The sequence below is a fragment of the Lissotriton helveticus genome, chromosome 1_1 (genome assembly GCF_964261635.1).
Source record: "Lissotriton helveticus chromosome 1_1, aLisHel1.1, whole genome shotgun sequence".
NCBI lineage: Eukaryota > Metazoa > Chordata > Amphibia > Caudata > Salamandridae > Lissotriton > Lissotriton helveticus.
In genome coordinates this window covers 222,794,259-222,813,102 of record NC_136057.1, presented here as the reverse complement: position 1 = coordinate 222,813,102, position 18,844 = coordinate 222,794,259, and the positions used below count along the sequence as shown (strand labels likewise).

The following is an 18,844-nucleotide window of genomic DNA, read 5'->3' as shown; positions in this document are numbered from 1 at the left end:
ACTGCACAAAAAAAGAAGTTGGAAAAGAAAAGGAGAAAAGAAAAAAAACGAAGCAGACAAAAGAGTGGGGGGGACCACGGACCAAGGGAGTAACGCTGAGCTCTGATGGGATTACTCAGCCTCTCAGTTTACAGCTCCCTCAGATCAAACAGTATGCTCAGGTGGCATTCCCTCAAACATGGAAGAATGGAGAAGGGGAAACTCAGGAGCCCCCAGAAATAAGGAGGAGCCTTCCCTCGCCAAAGTCCTGCACTCAATCAAAAATTTTCAAGAAGAGGTTAAGATGGACAACCGGAAAAACCGGCACGCCACTCAGAAACTACAGGGCCCCATTAGGAAAGTGTGCCGAACCTGTGCGGAGATAGCTGATAGAATGTCATCAGTAGAAGTGCGCACCAAAAATTTGGAAAAGGACGTTTTCTCCCTCCAAGCGCAGGGGGATAAGCATGATGGTATAATAAAGGATTTAATGCTGAAGATCGAGGAGAAAGAGTACAGATTGCGATGCAATAATCTTTGCATTTTGGGGGTTCCCGAAGGAGCGGAAGGGAGTGATCCAAGGGCTTGGGATTGGGATAGGGAGATACAACACGCTCACGGCTTCCCATTAACTCCTTCTAAACGCCCTCTGTCTTCGGCACAATATCCTCGTGCAATGTTCCTACACCAGACAATTTTTTATTTAGCGAGACCCATCAGCAAGAGGGAGTGTAATGACACTACCTTTTTTAGTAGGCCTGATTTTGCCCATGCCACAGTTGAGCGAAGATGGAGGATGAGGCCCCTTGTTAACAAATTAGGGCAACGGTATACTTACAAAACCCGCACGCCTAAAAATCATCTTCAATGGGGTTACACGCAGTTTTACTTCCGAAATCCAGGCCCAAACCTGTCTGTGGGAGATTACAGAGTCTAGAAGAGACAGAACCAAGAACTGAATCATTCAATCTTGTGCATTAAGGATTTAAAACAGAGGCTTGAACAGATTTTTCATATAGAGACAGAGCCAAGTATTAAATTACTTAAAAAACTTTGCGCAATAATGCATGAAGCAGGGGATATCTAAGCTAGGTCAATGGCTATTACATTGATTGGACTGTTAGCACAGAGAACGGACCGGCGGAGGGGGGCACGGGAGCCTGATTGCCCAGATGTCATCATCTTGGTTCTTGCTGAACCAGGTAGCCGAAGTGGGTGGTGGAGGGTGGAGGGTGGGGTCCACGGGGGATAGGGTAGGGTCAGGGGAAGGGGCTGGCACCAAGAGGGTTATCTCGAATCTTTATGTTTTTGTTTTCATTTTGCTTGCATCGTATGTTTTTTCGCTCTGTTTCAAGTTTGTGTGTTGCAGTCTGGGGAAATTTAGCTACACTTGAATGAGCAAATTACACATAGCAACAATCAATGTGTGTGGCCTTAACAATATCAAGAAACGACGTAATACGGCTGTGGCACTTCGGCTACTTAAAGATGATGTCCTATGTTTGCAGAAAACACATATCGAAAGGACGCAAATTCACCTGCTAGATTCACTTGGTTTTACAGTAGTAGGGGCCACTTCCCAAAATGCTAGGATACGAGAAGTGGCAATTTTATCAGCAAAATGCTCACTCCAATTCACACGCACATTGATTCAAATGGAAGGTGGTTTATCACAGTATGCCGAAGAGAAAATGGGGACTCATGATATGCACCATAAATGCTGCACCGCAGATGATTTGGCAATTTTAGATTTTCTGAATAATGAAGTGGCCAAATGGCCGCTACCTTTAGTCATCTGCGGTGATTTTAATATTAACCTGCCAGCAGACAAGATGATAATTTGTGATAAAAGCTGGACATACAATGGACGAAAACCAAAAGTTTTTAAAGCACTTAAGGCTTTATGCAGGAAACAAGCACTCACCAATATTTGGCACTGACAATACCCACTGACTCCGATCATATGCTTTCCCGCATAATAAGATGGTGAGATTAGACTATGTCTTTGCATCTTAGCCTATTCTTCTTGAGTGCTCAATAGAGAAGACTCCCCGCATCATGGCAGACCTTAATCATTTAATGGTGGAAATAAGGGGGGTAACGGTGGCCAATAGAGATTTTGCTAACTGGACCTTTGAGAGATCCCTTCTTTTAAATGATGAGTACTGCAAGCACATTAAACACTGGATTCTGCAATTCATTAAGGATAATCTAGGCAGAAAAGTGATTGAGGTGGTTTGGGAAGCACTAAAATCAGCAATCGGAGGAGAGACACTTAGCTTTTCACTCACCTTGGATAGAGAAAAGCATCAACTATTGGATAAATTGCAACTTCGGACGCATAAGCAAGAATAATATCAGCAAAATCGGCCCCCATGGGGGAAATCGCTAAAAGAGCGGTGGACAGACTAGCACTTTGGAAGAGGGAGGCATATGAATGCAGTGAGCATGTTGGACACCACCTTGCGATTAGGGAAAGACAAAAAGCCACCAGGAATAATATTACAGCTGTCAAAAACTCAGCGCAAAGAGCAGTTTCAAATGTAGAGGGCATTCGCAAGGAGTTCCTTGCTTATTACCAAGACCTGTATCATGAGACGACCACTGCTCATTTAGATGAGATTGCAAATTACATAAACCAAATCCCAGCGGTGCAATTATCGCATGAGGACCAGGCTCTACTCAATGAGCCCCCCAAAGATTTGACACACTGCTCTGTATTAACTTTCTTCCTAATAATAAAGCCACTAGGTTGGATAATATTCCAGGTGAATTTTATAAAAGATTTTCTGCAGAATTAAAAGAGATCATGCTCCAGCTGAGTCATGGTCGCAAGCTAAAATGATTATATTCCTGAAAAAGCATAAATCGGCACTTGATCCCGCCTCTTACTGCCCTATAACCCTGATAAATGCGGACAGCAAAATTTACTCTAAAATCTTGGTGATTCGATTAGCAGGGGTAATACACAAAGTCATATCGCCAAGGCAGCACGGATTTATATCGGGCCGAGGTACGGTAGACCATGTTAGGAGAACTATCTCTCTGTTTGATGCAGCGCACATCTCAGGAGATCCAATGGCACGTATTCTTCTTGATGCTGGGAAGGATTTTGACAGGGTCTCCTTGCTTTTCTTATAGGAGACCCTATCATGGGTTGGGATAGGTCAGGGATGTATACAAGCATTCAAGATGCTGTATTATCAACCCATTGCAAGATAATTTTTAAATGGCGCACTAACCAATACTTTTATAATAACTAGGGGGACCCATCAGGGATGCCCTAGTTCACCTCTCCTGTTCGCACTGTACATAGACCCTTTCTTGCGCTTGCCGGCAAGTGATCAGAAAATTAGCCCTATTATTTCACATGGGTGGGAGACGAACGTTCTGGACTATGCCAACGACATTGCCTTGGTGACTGCTAATCCTGAAATATCTATGGCTGAGGTCGAATTAGAGGCGGCTAGGTTTGGAAGCTTGTCTGGATACTCCCTTAATAGATCTAAAACCCATATAATCTGTAAGAATGTTGACATGGGTCGGGACACAAGACAGGTTGAAAAAGCTACGTATATTGGAGTGGAAGTTATGGCAACCGTTAAGAAGATAGTTGAGTGCAACATTGATCCCTTTATTGATAAAATCAAACCCGAATTAATCCGACTACACAAACTGTATGTTTCGATAATACGGAGATGTAATCTAATCAAAATGCTTTTCTTTCCCAAATTTTTGTACTTTATAATAGCTATTCCGCTAGAATTCAGTAACATGTCTGAAAAAGATTGAAGACCTGTTCTCACAATTTATATGGGCCTAGGAAAAACCCAGAAGAGCTTACAAATTTATTTTTCTACCAAAGGAAAAGGGGGTGTTGGCTCTGCCAAATATAAGACTTTATTATTGGGCAACCACTCTTTTGCACAACCTCACCCTTTTATCAGAAAATGTTACCTATAATCTTTTGGGAGATATACCCACGCCTATAGAACTCATAATGGGCAAAGATGCATGGGGTGGATCTGGTGATTTTTAAATGATTCCCACTACAAGAAGGTACGCTTTAAGACGCTGACGGCCGGGTTCAAAAATATGAAACCGGTTCACAAAATGCTAGGTCTGGGTAGTCTGAACTACTACACACCAATGTATAACAATCCAAACCTGCCCGACATTTTTAAAGACTCATCACTCAAAAAGTGGCAAAATAAGGTCCTGTTCAAACAAGGGGATTTATATTCTCTCTCTGATATAGTTTCTTTTGAGAGTCTTAAAGAAAGATATAAACTAATCTGGAAAGATTTCTATAAATACCTGCAAGTAGGTGATTTTTTAAGGAGAAAGTTCGGCGGTCCAGCAGGTTTTATTAACAATCCCATTATTGATAATCTAAGAATGAATCATCCATCCAGCGGAACTGTGTATAAGTCTCTTAATATATTAATGCCGGATGATTTAACAACGCAAGCCAGGGAATGGAAAGAGGAAATTGATATTTCAGAAGATCAATTTTTCCACTCAGCTGAGTTAACACAAAACTTGCTAATTTCAGCATGGCTTCAAGCCCAGTATTATAAACCCTGCTTTTTGTTGTACTATACTCGCAAAATGGGGGACGGGGAGAGGGACCTTTAGCCCACAATGTTCCCTTTATCAGGTGGACCTTAATCACGTGTTCACCTCTTGTGACGTATTAAGCAAGTTAAAATTTAAGATTATGAACTTTTCTAAAGAAGTGCTAGGGAGGAACGTATGCCTTTCTCCCTCCCTGATCTGTCTAGGGGTAGATCAGGAGATGCAAGGCAAACCTGGATAGTATTTGATTTTCATAGCCATGGCAATATACCGTCTTTGCCTTTCCTTAGCCTGGCTGGATCCATCTCCCCTGGGTACCACCAATGGCTAACACGATTGGTGGCAAATTATAATTTTGAAATAGCCATCTATGGAAAAAGAGGCGAACAGACCTGCAAGAAAGGGCTAAAGATCTCGGGACCTCTGACAAAATGGCGTGAGAGATAATCCAGACTTTCCTTCACTTCTTTTTTTTTCTTTTCTTTTTTTGCTTTCAAAACTCATATAAAGCTGTGCCAACCCCGGGGGGTGGGAGTGGTGGGAGTGGGAGTTAAAAAATTTAGAAATGTGTGCATGATGAACAATTGCTGATTTAATATTAATTCTCATCTACGATAGGTAACTTATTTAAATATATATGCAACCTACCTGCAATGATACAATGCATGCTCTGTTCTTATAAATTGTTTGCAAAGTGATTGAAAAATGAAGCGCAATTTGTATCAGTGTAATCATGCAACAAATAAAAAATATTTTTAAAAGAAAAGGAAAAAAGGAAAATGTATGTGAAGACTTTAGCTTCATCAGCCTGATTCACCTATGCAGGTTAGCCAAAAAATGCTGAGGTCAAATCCATGCTGAGTTCAACCCTTAGAAACTACTACACACCACTATCTAGAGAAAACTTAATGATGGACTGTGAATAGGAAACCTTTAGTTTTGCATGCAATCTCAGGGTCTGGAAGCAACTCTGGCGTCATGGGCTCCTTCGGACCCCAGAAAGAGCTGTCTGCTTCTAGGCAACAGTGGTCAGAGCAGCATGCACATTCTGACCACTGTTGATTGGCAGCTGTTAAAAAATTCTCTCCTAAGTTTGGAAAAGTATGGAAGATCCAAAGGATATCTGCATCCACCTGGAAGAATGCAGCAAGCAATTTGTGGCTAGACATTTGCCTGTGAACTGGAGTGGTGAGAAATCTTTCTAACACTTGAATCGGTGGCCTAGTGTCTCAGATGTATCCCTGACACATTTGGTATTTGTGTTGCAATGTGGAAGAACTAATTATTCTTTTGCTAAGAGTTGCAACTTTTAAAATGTTCATATTGAGAGGAACAGGAGAGAATACCAATTTTAGATGCACATTATGCAGCTTCATTTTCCAGGTCTCAGTATTTGACATTGACATGTAGGGCTACTGGTTAGAGGTACCTAGCATTGTGGAGAGCTGTTCAGTTGCAGTATTTTGACTTGCCAACCTGAATAGATTTTGATCTCCAGAAAATTCAGATAGTACAATAAGTTTTTAACCAAGATGGATTGCAAATCCTCCCTGAACCTGCACTAACGGTGGTTGATCACAAATGGTGCCTAAGTCACTGCCCACCATAAAGCCTGACTAGTTTTAAATACTAGCAGTTTCTGACCTGTATCTATCAATGTTCTATATTGGAAGGTGATAGGTTCTAGTCTACCACATTACATTATGGCACTCGATTCTGGTTCCTAGTTTCCTTTGTGATTTTTATGTACTGTAATAATGTTTTGTTTTCTTTTGTGGTCTTTTCAATCAGTATATTTTGTACCTTTTTAACTAGATTTATTTGGTGATTTCTAATGTCCTTTATTTCAAGTAATATAGATTTGGTACCGCATGCAATACACAAACGTTTCTCAGAAAAATGCCTTGCTGTTTGTGCCACGCTATCATGGATACACGAGGAATTCCCCACAGAAATGATTTGAAAGCAGCGATGCATCATTTCTCAGTGCGCACTCCTTGTGACATACCTGATGCGTCATATTTAATGTATGACGCATCATGTTACAAGGAGTTACAGATAAGTCAGTATTTCTGACATATCTGTAAGCGCAAAAGTGACTCATTGCTGGAGTGTGTCACAAAAGTGACGCAACACCAGCAATGTGTCAGTCTTACGCCTGCTGTGAGGCAACGGCATCCTAGAAGTGACGCAGTGACATCTCATAGATTTCACTGAGTCACTTCTACGCGTTTTTTTGCAGGGAACGTGCCCCCTGCATACATTATACCTGACGCAGGTATAATGTAGCGCAGGGGTTTACAAAGTGACGCATCTGCTTAGATGCGTCACTTTGTAAATAGTGCGCAACCGGAGGCATGTTTTACGCCGACGATGCATCACAAAAAGTGACGAATCGGAAGCGTAAAACTGACGCAAGGCCTCATAAATGAGGCCCTATATTTTTTTTACTTTGGCTGGACATCCACAGCTCATATCAATCTTTTTCCAATGTTTTAACTACCTGGTATCTTACAAAGAATTAAGATTAACATATTCCTCACTGCTTTTATTATCACCATCGAGTAACTATCAGTTTAAATAATTTGACAACCTACTACTATGGTCTACTACTATGGTCTTTTTTTGCCACTGATAAGTCAAACATTTAAGACTCATTCTAGCTACTTGCCTATGGTTCTTTGTGGAAAGTGAAAGCGATTCTTCTTACCTGCTTTACTATCATCATCTTCATCATCTTTATCTGAATCTATTCAATCCACTAGCATGGCATGACCAAACAGACCAATTGAACAAACAAGCACTCTACAAGGAGACCAAATCGTAACCACATAATGCAGTGCTCCTACAATGTGAATTAGTCCCTGTGCTGATATCTAGTTTCCCTTGAAGACACTAACCCACTCTGTTGTCGGGGTATTTTTTGTTTTATTACCTTACTCAGGCTAATAGAATAGAACTGTGTTCACAATTAGCATTGAGCTTAGGGAGATCGGGCCATAAAACTCATTGGTTAAGACCCTTGCTCTGCTAAAATTATTTGGCAGAATCTCGGATTCAAAACCTTCTTCAAACATTCGAGGCTTGCCTCACCAAATATTCTGAAAAATCTTCTGAAAAATCCACCTAGAGTCTTTTCTGGTCATGGGATTCTCTCATCAGGGCCAACGCATTCTCTGCTCCTTTAAATGTTATACCCAATGTATCTTGTGGTTGTGTGAACTTCTGTGACACCAATACAACTGAAAAGTTCCTTAGTTTACCTTAAATGAATAAGCACAAAAAATGCAAATAGAAAGTTAACATTTGATAATTTGCTCTTATATCTATAATAATTAGATCACTCTCTGAATGCCTCATGTTTGCTTACGAATATAATGATCTGAAATAAAATAAAGGCAATATCCAATTTCATCTTTTTCTAGGGCATGGATGGAGGGAACTGCACCAAAGTCACTGAGTTTCTTCTTTTGGGAATAACAGATGTTCCAAACCTTCAGGGGGTTCTTTTTGCACTGTTCCTTGCCATGTACACAATGACTGTGGCTGGTAATGCTGGCATTATACTGCTAATCTGGCTCAGCCCTCGTCTTCGGACCCCTATGTACTTTTTCCTTGGTAACCTTTCCTTTGTGGACCTATGTTACTCTACAGTCATCACCCCCAAAATGTTGGTAAACTTTCTTTCTGAAAGAAATGCCATCCTGTTCCATGCATGTGTTGTGCAACTTTTCACCTTTGCACTTTTTGCAACAATGGAGTGTGTGCTCCTCACCGTAATGGCATATGACCGCTACATGGCCATTTGTTACCCCTTGACGTACAATATGGTTATGACTCAGAGGTTCTGCCTACAGTTGGTCATTGGAACCTTCCTTTTTGGTTTGTTGGCCTCAACTATGAATTCTACTGGTGTATTTCGCCTCTCCTACTGTGGGCCTAATCAGATTCAGAATTTCTATTGTGATTTCCTCCCTATTTTAGACCTTGCCAATGCAGACACCTTTGCCAGCAAGTTAGTGCTCTTCATCTGTGTCAATATCTATTGCATAAGTGCTGTGTCAGTTATTGTTGCCTCTTATGTGTCCATTCTCCAGAGAATCCTGGCAATCAGCTCCTCTGATGGGAGGCTCAAGGCCTTCTCCACATGCTCCTCCCACTTCACATGTGTTATCCTTTTCTACGGTACAATCTTTTACTTGTATCTTAGGCCCATGTCTAGCTATTCTCTGGAAGAGGACAGAGTGGTTTCAGTTTTGTATACTGTTGTAATTCCCATGTTGAATCCTCTGATTTACAGCCTGAGGAATAAAGAGGTAAAAGATGCCTTGAGGAGAACATTCCATAAAAAACAGTGTTTTTGAAATGTACTGAAATACTTATCAAAGTTTGCATCCTGTTTCTTTTGTGACATTTTCACAGACAGATGAAGCCTTCAGATTGAATATTTAGGTTAATGACTTTTTCTTCCCTTTTTCTTGGATTTTACGAAGTTTTAATTCAGATTTATAAAGAAGTAACGGAACACAGGACAGCAAGTAAAGTTACTGCACTGTGTTGCGTGAAAGGGAGACACCAAATCTACTGAAATGTGGTGCTGTTCTCCTCTCTCCCTGTGCTTGCACACTTTAGGCAGCTATGCATCAACACAGACACCCTTGTGCCATAGTTCAAGCATGCCTGCGTTGTCTGAAGCATAGGTTTGGTACTGGAAGGAGCTCCTTCCAGTACAAAAGCTATGCTTTAAAGTCTCGACACTGGACATGCCTCGAGGAGGCCCAGGATTCAGGGGCAATATTCTTTGTAGATAGAGTGGGAGCGCCCAAACACCAACCATGTAATGCCTCTTTGACCTAGAGTAACGCAATGAAGTGGATTACCCAACTTTGTAGGAGTTTGTGTAACTATCCAATGCAAATCGCAATTTCTGTTGGATAGTAAATCCCACCTGAGCGATTTGCATCAGGTTTGCGTTAAAAAAGTAAGGCAAAACTGAAGCAAAGCACCGGTAAATATGGGTCTTCATCTCTCTAGATAGCTTCTTGCAATGATGAAAAGACAAGGAATACCCTGTGCACATGCTATTTTCACTTCACATTGATTTAAATAATCTACAATATTCTGGTTTTCAGATGTTTTTCTAGCTATTCAACTCATCTCAAAATGCTGTAAAAATTTTCTCATTTTAGTTTGGATTTTTTAATCTGTGTTTATTATTTAACTTTGTAAAGCCAGACTAATCAGTCGAAAACAAGAATTTTCTGGGCCTTTGCATATGCTCTGAAAGCTAAAATCAAGCTATAATAAGAAAGCTAATTTATATTTGTTCAGTCCACAAACGTCTTCATGAGACTTCCAAAAAGATTTGCAGAAGACCAGAGAATGATTTAATCATATTCCAATGAAATATTAAGGAGCCGTAAGCACCAAACTGTTGGCTGCCAAGAACAATCGCATGGTGGACATTCAGCTGACTCTAAAGCTTCTGTTAGACTTTATTAGTGTGCTAAAATAGTGCAAACTTAAAACAATCTAACATCATTCAAGGGCCTACTCACAATACTAATTTGAAGGACCATATACCATGACCTATTTTCAGTCCTTCATTCAAATCATGAATGTTTTCTGCCTACACCACACAACCCTTCAAGCTACTGCTTGATACCTGCCTAACAAATATGATTGGCATGCCTTTTCCACCTTTCCACCAACAGCAAGCACATTCTACAACTCGAACCTTGAACTATTGTTCTACTAGAACCAACTGTAAGCCAACATAGTTCTGTGTTGGATTTGTCAAAAGTCAAGAATAAATACTTTGTGCAGGTAAAACTTACACCGTACAGCTCACAACTGTCCTAAAGCTATTTTAAGTTATCAATAGGTACTAAACCCCTCCCTTATGAGTGATGTAGGCAACACAACTAAGCAGTAGCTTTTCGAATGAGTCCTCTAGTTGCCATTGGACCAATGCACATATCACATAATCTTGCCTTGCTACATAACGTAGCTGGTTTTCCTTGTCTCTACCTAGCTCAAATACAGTATTCCAATCCATGGTCTCAAAGGTACAAATTCTGGCTCACAAAACATCAACGTCATCAGACTGACAAACATATCCGAAGGTAAAGGTCATTTTATATCTCCAGTCTTGCGAGTCATCTGTGGCCCACTATAGCATTTACATTGATAAACATAGTGCTTCAGAGGACTAGGACATATCTGTGATAGAGTTGTCATACCATTTTTCTACACCAGCAAACATCACAATGAGTATTGCAATTGTGTTCTCTCTCTCCACTGGGTTTTACCACTGCACCATAACAGCAAGGCTTACAGATCCATGGGCGAGCTTTTCAGATCTTTTTCTGAGCAAACAATTATTTTTTACATTGTTCTCCATTGAGTACGTTGCATACTAGATACTATTGAGAATATTTTTCACTGGGTCTAATAATGATAATTGGCATGTATTTATCATCTGGACAATCACAATTAATCTAGGAGCATCTTAGGACATCATGTTATCATGTCAGTCCAAAATGTCAGGCCGAGCCCCGTACAGTCTCACTCCTGTTCCCTCAGTTTGGTCATGGGTCTACCTGTGCTATCTGACAGCATCTATGACTACATGGTGACTGAAGTCAATGTTCCAACATAGAGCACTAATTCATTTTTAAGTGTTTCCATATCCTTGCCTGCTGTTTACTTGGTGGATCGGGTAGGCATCAAGCTGTAGTAGGAGTTTTCTCAGTGTAGTCTTCCTTCAATTTGGTAACTTTTACCATCCATATCATATACACATGAGTAGATCTTTGACCCCCCCTGCATGTGAATAGAAATAACAACATGGCCAGTCAGAACTTTTCTAATTGTTGACTTTGGACTCAGGAGCCCATGAAATATGTCCAGCATCAGATCAGGTATAGGATGGTCTTGCAGGATTGAAAGTGCCTACAAATCATTAATTGTTGGAGTATCATGTGTGAAACACCATAGTGGCACTCATGCTGGACCCTTCAGTCGGTAATTTGTTAATTTTGCACCAGTGAAGCTTGCAAACTTCTTTAGGGATGAAAATATCCCAGAAGAGGTAGAATCTGTCTTTGATTACTAGATGTTCACCAGAAGTGGCCTAATTCATAGTAGCCTTGCTGCTGTAACCTGGGGGAAAGAACACACACTTACGTTCCTAACTATATCTACTAAGTCTAGTGACCTGATTCCTGAGAAAAATTGCACAAGACTTAGCTAACTGAAACTTCTGCCTGACAGTAGCTCAAAGACAGAGTCTGTCCACCAGTCTTTAGGCCAGAATAGAACATCTGCCTAGGAGAAAACATAAATGGTGCAGAGCACCAACATAACCAATCTTTGGTTTAAGAATGATCCTGCACATTCTGTGCCCTTTGTGGTACCTGTAGCTTGCCTGTGTCCCATCATCTTATCCAGAGATAAAGGAGGCATCATGCCACCATTAGCATCCCTAGTCATAGGAGGTTACATTTATTGGAAAGTAATTATTACCACTTTATAACTCTGTGAAATAGCATGTTACATTTGCATTAATAACCTTTCCATAAAGTACTAATTCTGCGTTGGGTCTGGTGACTAATAACTACAATGGTTTACCCAAGAGCAGTGAAGACCTGCATCAAGAGATAATCTTTAGTGTGACTGGAAGAGTCCATAGGACAAAGGCACCCTTATCGATCCATTGTGAAAGCTGGGCCACTGCTTCAGTCCAGATGAAAGGAAACAGTTGAACACTCAACTGGTCCCTGGACATTACTACTAGTATAGTTAGACTTTTGGTCTAAGTTAGACTGTTGAAATAAACGTAGACGAAAATCTAACTTTACTACCTGTCCTTTAGGTCTCAACTTGTACTTTTGGTTTACGTTTACAAATGGGGCCCTTTATCCCTGTGGCACTGTGCTCTCTCTTTTTGGACTGATGACCGGTGTGTTGCTCTCACTGCTTCACATTTCTGTGCACAGGCCTCTTCTCCCTCTCCCTTTAGATACTGTACTCATGCTAACAGAGGATTGACCGTAGTATAGGTATGAGCATAGACAAAAAAATCATTGAGGAATACGAGTTCTCAGAGGATGAATACCACCCAGAAACCAGTGATATCTTCAACAAGCTGTCAATTGAATTGACTACGGCCACTGCAAGAGCATTCTATCTCCACAGCCCAGCCACATCCCAGAACTTCTAAATGGGTTGTGTACATCTTCAGCCAGATACTGCATAACCTATTAAACAGCAGGACACCTTACGCTCTCTTTCTGCCCCTCCATGTAGGCTCAATCTCTAAACTGTGCCTTAAAGAGGGGAGTCTCCCAATTCTACCTATGTCTATTTGAGTATGCTACTAGGCATGTTTTTGATATTCTTTGAATTTCTTAGCCTTGAAAGAATGTTTAGCCCCCTCTGCGCGAGGATCAGCGAGCCCCCTCTGCGCGAGGATCAGCGACTCCTCCATGGAGTCCATGCTCTTCACCAGGCAGTGCAGAGCATCGTGTTTGTGGCTGGTTTTCTTTGCTGTACCTCGAGTTCCTGGTGTCAATCAATCAATCAATAAACTGAATCTGTGTAGCCCTGCTAATCACCCAATAGGGTATCCTTTCACTTGCAGGTCTAACAGGCTTATTCGAATAACCAGGTCTTGAGGGCCCTGTGGAAATCCGGAAGAGAAGTGATGGTTCTGTGCTGCATGAGAAGGTTGTTCTAAGTCTTTGATGCTAGGTGGGAGTTTTCCTCTACTTCTGACTCAGTGGATGCGGGGCATGTGGGAAAGTGATAGGGAGTTGGAGTATAAACTTCTTGACGTTAGGTGGAAGTTCAGACAGTGGTTGATGTAGAATGGTCCTTGGTTGTCTGGCCTTGTGTGCTTGGGTCAACAGCTTGATTTGGCATCTCTTAAGTATGGGTAGTCAGTGGAGTTACCTGAGGTAGAGTGTGAAAGTGAAAAGTGATGAGTCTGGCTGCAGTGTTCTGTATGGTTTAAAGTCTCTGTAGGAGGTGATGGGTGATTCCTTTGTTGAAGACATTTTGATTGTCCAGTCAGCTGGTGATGAGGAACTGTGTCACTGTGCATCTTGTGTGCAGAGGTAGCCACTTGAAGATCTTCGGTAACATCCACAGAGTGAGGAAGCAGGAAGAAGTGACTGCTTTAACCTGTGATTTCATGGTGAGGTTGTTATCAATGAGGTTTCTGATGGTCAGTGGCTATGAGTGCGGGTCTCAGGTCAGGGGGCCACCTGGATTTGTTGCAGGGGTTGCTGGGGTCGATCAGTATGTCTGTCTTGTCCATGTACAGCTTCAAGCAGTTGTTCTTCATCCAGTCAGCAGCACTTGTCATGCATCTGTGAAATTTGGTCCTGGTGGTGGTAGGGTCATCAGTGAGGGAGATGATGATTTGGATGTTGTTCACATTGGAAATTATGTAGAGACCATGAGATCTGATGATGTTGGCCAGTGGGGTCATGTATGCATTGAAGAGAGGAGGTCTGTGGAGTGAGCCTTGGTGGACGCCACGGACCTTATCCTTAGGTTCGGAGGTGAAAGGTGGTAGGCACTCTCTGTGTCCTTCAGGTAAGGAAGGAGGGGATCCAGCTGGGCGTTTGATGTCAATGTGTTGCAGTCTTTCGAAGAGTGTGTGTGTGGGAAATAGTGTTGTCGGCAGCCGAGAGGTCAAGGAGGATCAGAGCTGCTGTTTAAACTCAGTTGAGGAGGGTTTGGATGTCATTATTATTTTTTTTAAACTTCTATGCTTGTCTGCTCGCATGATTACTATCGCCTGCAGATCTCCTGAGGGATTTTAAGCCGGGAGCACCGATACCTTGCACTTTCTGAAAGCGTTTCCATAATTTTGGGCACTTGTCTAAATTTACCTGCGAAATCTTTGCACTTGCCGGCACCTTCACTGTTACTGCCCTGCCTCGCTGATCGTCTCCCCTTCCAGCCGATTAGGTTGCTGTGGTGGGGACGGGCCAGGTAGGACGCCATCTTGTGGGTACTCTGGGGTTCCCGGTGCAGTCTCTCGGCCATTCCCCCCTCTGGCGAGTACTTCTGGCGTGCTGTTCGCGCTGCTCGCATGATTCAACATTACCTGCAGACCTCCTGAGGCGATTAAAGCCGGGAGCTCTGTTACTTGCATTTTTAAAAAGCGATTCTGTTTTTATTTGTGTACTGTGTGTAACGTGACTTTTTTTAAACTTCTATGCTTGTCTGCTCGCATGATTACTATCGCCTGCAGATCTCCTGAGGCATTTTAAGCCGGGGGCACCGATACCTTGCACTTTCTGAAAGCGTTTCCATCATTTTGGGCACTTGTCTAAATGTACCTGCCAAATCTTTGCACTTGCCGGCACCTTGACTGTTACTGCCCTGCCTCGCTGATCGTCTCTCCTTCCAGCCGATTAGGTTGCTGTGGTGGGGACGGGCCAGGTTGGACGCCATCTTGTGGGTACTCTGGGGTTGCCAGTGCAGTCTCTCGGCCACTCCCCCCTCTTGGCCAGCATATAATGACGACATCATCCCGGCTGCGAAGCGGACGCGCGCAGCGGGCGTGCCAGCGGCGCGCCGAAGGGGCCCCAAAGGCAAGCCCGTCTGCGCCCGTCCGTGACCGGTCGGGACCCGGGGCCACAGACTCTGCCCCTTTATTAACTTACACCTCCTCACAGCTCCTCGCTTATCAAGGTAATGGGTCCCTCAGTTCCTCTACGCTCAAACATATTATTGCCCTTGGAATCCCTGCTCCCTTTTCTCCCCTTTCTGTGGCTCCCTTGTCTACACCCTAGTCGGCCGCCCCTCCTGCCCCTTCCCCCCCTTACCCTCCCTGCCCGCTTGCTAGGGCTTCGGCCTTTCTTCTTAACACCCGCTTTGCGGGCAGGCACCAGCTGGAACTCTATAATCTGCTGGATACAGACGTTCCTGATTTTTTGTTTCTCACGGAAACATGGTTTTCCGCAGACTCCTCGCCTGATGTCTTAGCTGCGCTCCCTGATTCTTATGCCCTTCGGGACGATCATCCCGACGTGCAAACTGGTGGGGGCGTGGCCATGATTATCTGATCCAACCTTCAGTTCCAACTGCTTCCTCACCCTCCCATACCCAACGTAGATTTTATAGTGGCTCAGTCGATGAACCTTGTGGTTCCCCTCACTGTAGTTCTTATATACCGCCCACCCCCAGACCATGTCTCATTTTGTGCCTGCCCTACAGGAGCTGCTGGCCACTCTCGTGGTCAACAACTCCTCGGTTCTTCTACTGGGCGACCTTAATTACTGGCCTGGTGACCCCAGGGAAGACAGGGCTTCCAAGGACTTCACTGACACCATGTGTGGTCTTAATTTTACCTCTCATATTCACTCCCCCACTCACTCACACGGTCAAATCCTTGACCAGCTATGGTCGGCCAGTCAGGCTATTTCTTCCATCATTATTCTCCCCTGCACCTGGTCGGATCACTCGCTTAGCTCTTTCAATATTGACCTTGGAGTCACCGACAAGCCTTACCTGCCTAAAAACATCTTAGCACGAAACTGGAATCGGGTGGATTTTAACACTCTCTGCTCGTCCTTGGCGGCCCTCCCTCCTGACTTATCTGATCTTTCTCTTGATCATCAAGTTGATGCCATCAATGGTTGGCTGTCCACCTCATGTGATCCAGTGGCCCCTCTTAGGAGGGTCAAGCCGTGTCGCCCCCATGAAGCCAAAAAGTGGTTTACTGATGACCTCAAAGCCCTGAAATTGGCCCTCAGACAGTCAGAATGCCAGTGGAGGCGCAACTATTGCCCCTCCCTGAGAGATCGCTACAAGTCTCTCCTTAATAACTATAAGAGAGCTATTCTCTCAGCTATTTCTCTGGCAAGATTCTGTCATTGGCAAATAAACCTATGGAGATTTTTTCTATCGTTCACTCCTTGGCCGCATCTGATAGAGTCAACCCTTACCCAGTCCCATCCCAAGCCCTCTGCCTCTCTTTGAATGATTTCTTTCTTGAGAAGATTGCCAACATCAAACGGAACATTCATCCGTCTTCTTCTCTCCTTCCCTCCCCCTCTCTCCCCTCTCTGTCTTCCTCTCTCAATCAATTTCTACCTATCTCTAAGGAATCTTTCCTTATTCTGCTCAGGAAAATCAAATCAGGTTCTCCTACCGACTATGGACCGGCTCGAATTTTAAGGGAGTAGTTCTCCGGCTGCCCCGATCCCCCCCCTTTCCCTTCTCAATGCCTCCATTTCCCAGGGCACAGTTCCAGCTTTCTTTAAATCAGCCACAGTGATCCCCATTCTGAAGAAACCTGGCTCTGATCCCACTCTTCCCACCAATTTCAGACCCATCTCTCTGCTTCCTTGCTTAGACAAGATCTTGGAGAGCCACATTACTTCCTGCCTACATCGAGGATAATCATCTATTGGCCTCCCATCAAGCTGGCTTTCGCCCAGTCCACTCGACTGAATCCGTGGTCCTTGCTGTTCTGGACGAGCTGAAGAGCAAGGCTGATTCCAACTTTCCTCAGGCCTTGGTGCTTCTTGATCTGTCCGCTGCTTTTGACACGGTCGACCACTCCATTCTTCTCGACCGTGTCATGGCAGCGGGCATCCGGGGCTCTGCCTTCTCATGGCTCGCCTCATTTCTTCAAGGTCGGACTCAGGCTGTTCGTCTCTCCAGTTTCTCTGCCCCCCCTCATTCGGTGTCCTGCGGGGTTCCCCAAGGTTCTTCCCTCTCCCCTCTTCTTTTTAAACTTTATATCTACCCGCTTATTGTTTCTCTGTTAAACATGGAGGTCTCCGTATATAACTATGCTGACGACCCTCAGCTGGTTTTTGACCTCTCACATGACTCTGATTCCATCTTTAAATTCCAAACCACACTCAATTTCATTGCTAACTGGATGAATCAAAATCATTTAAAGCTTAATCCGGACAAGATGGAGTTGGTCCTGACCGGAGGCTGCTCAAGCCCCTGGACCTCTGCCTTCTGGCCTTCCACCTTTGGTCCTCCCCCGGTTCCTTCTGCTTCAGTCAAAACCCTGGGAATTAAAATCAGTCAGGACCTCTCCCTTCATCCCCAGATCAGCTCTGTCGTCTCATCCTGCTTTTTGTCCCTCAGGATTATTAGAAAGATTTATCGTTTCTTCTCTTTTGATGCCCTGAAAATTATTGTTTGGCCATGATTCTTTCACGGTTGGACTATGGAAACTGCCTTTATGTAGGCATTCCCATCTACGAGCTGCGGCGTCTTCAGTCCATCCAGAATCAGGCCGCCCGCCTTACTCATAGGCTTCCGAAATACCACCACATCACTCCCCTACTCAGATCCCTTCACTGGCTTCCCATCCTGCAGAGGACCCTCTTCAAGATGGGTTGCATGGTCTTTATGGCCCGCGCCCGCATGGCCCCTATCTTCATCAATTCCATGATCACCCACTACCTTCCCTCTCGTAACCTTCACTCCTCCAACCAGGCACTCTTAACCATCCCTCGCTTCCGTAAGTCCAGAGTAGGCGGCACTAGATTTTCCATCCTTGCCCCCCGCTTCTGGAACAGCCTCCCCTTGACTATCAGATCTATATCTGTCTACCTGCACTTCCGCAAGGCACTTAAAACCTATTTGTTTTCCCAAGCTTTCCAGTCTTAATCACCTCCTGGTTGTCCCGTCTTCTGGTAACTGTTTCAATTTCTTAGCGCCAGGAAGCCGCTTGGCCACAGAGCGCTTTATAAATATTTTAAACTTGGGGGGCGGAGCTTGCCGGCGCTGATGAAGGTCGATGAGCGCTGAGCTCCGCGTCATCACAGAATAAAATCCTGCAAAATATCCTGCTTCAACGGGACTACTGGGTCAACAGGGAGTGATATTGACTCACCGTCACTGTCGAGGCACTCGGCGGGGCATTTGGTGGCATTCGGACGACGGACGGCGAGGTACAGCGGCTCGAAAGTGTCCACCATCCTGGGCCCAACAGCAGCGGACTTTCCTGTGCGCTGGGCAGGCATACGTGGCTTGACGTGTGGCTAGTGCCGGACCGTATGCTCGGAGCGCGGCAGCCCTTACTTCTGCACCGGACCAGCGCGAGACGGACCACAGCACGGACCGTGGCGAGAGTGCACTGAGCTACGAGTGGCAAGCGGCACCGGGAGCGGCCAGTTTCACCTCGAGCGGTGGCCATATTGACGGTTTGGCGGCCGCCAGTACTGGAGCCCCTGAAAGCGGTATTTACTAATTGGGCGTCATTCCCCCTGTTGATATTGGAGTGCCCAACGAGACCCCC

The 18,844-nt window shown here is 44.1% G+C and overlaps 1 protein-coding gene across 1 annotated transcript; it reads left to right on the top strand.

Moving 5' to 3' along the window:
• Positions 1 to 7,985: 7,985 nt before the first annotated feature.
• LOC144768588 (olfactory receptor 5G25-like) lies at positions 7,986 to 8,921 on the top strand. Its single transcript, XM_078652383.1, has one exon. It carries the CDS (start codon positions 7,986 to 7,988, stop codon positions 8,919 to 8,921), a length of 936 nt encoding a protein of 311 aa, XP_078508509.1.
• Positions 8,922 to 18,844: the final 9,923 nt, after the last annotated feature.

Coding starts and splice junctions, on each gene's coding strand:
- LOC144768588 (XM_078652383.1), top strand. CDS start 7,986: ATGGATGGAGGGAACTGCACCAAAGTCACTGAGTTTCTTCTTTTGGGA.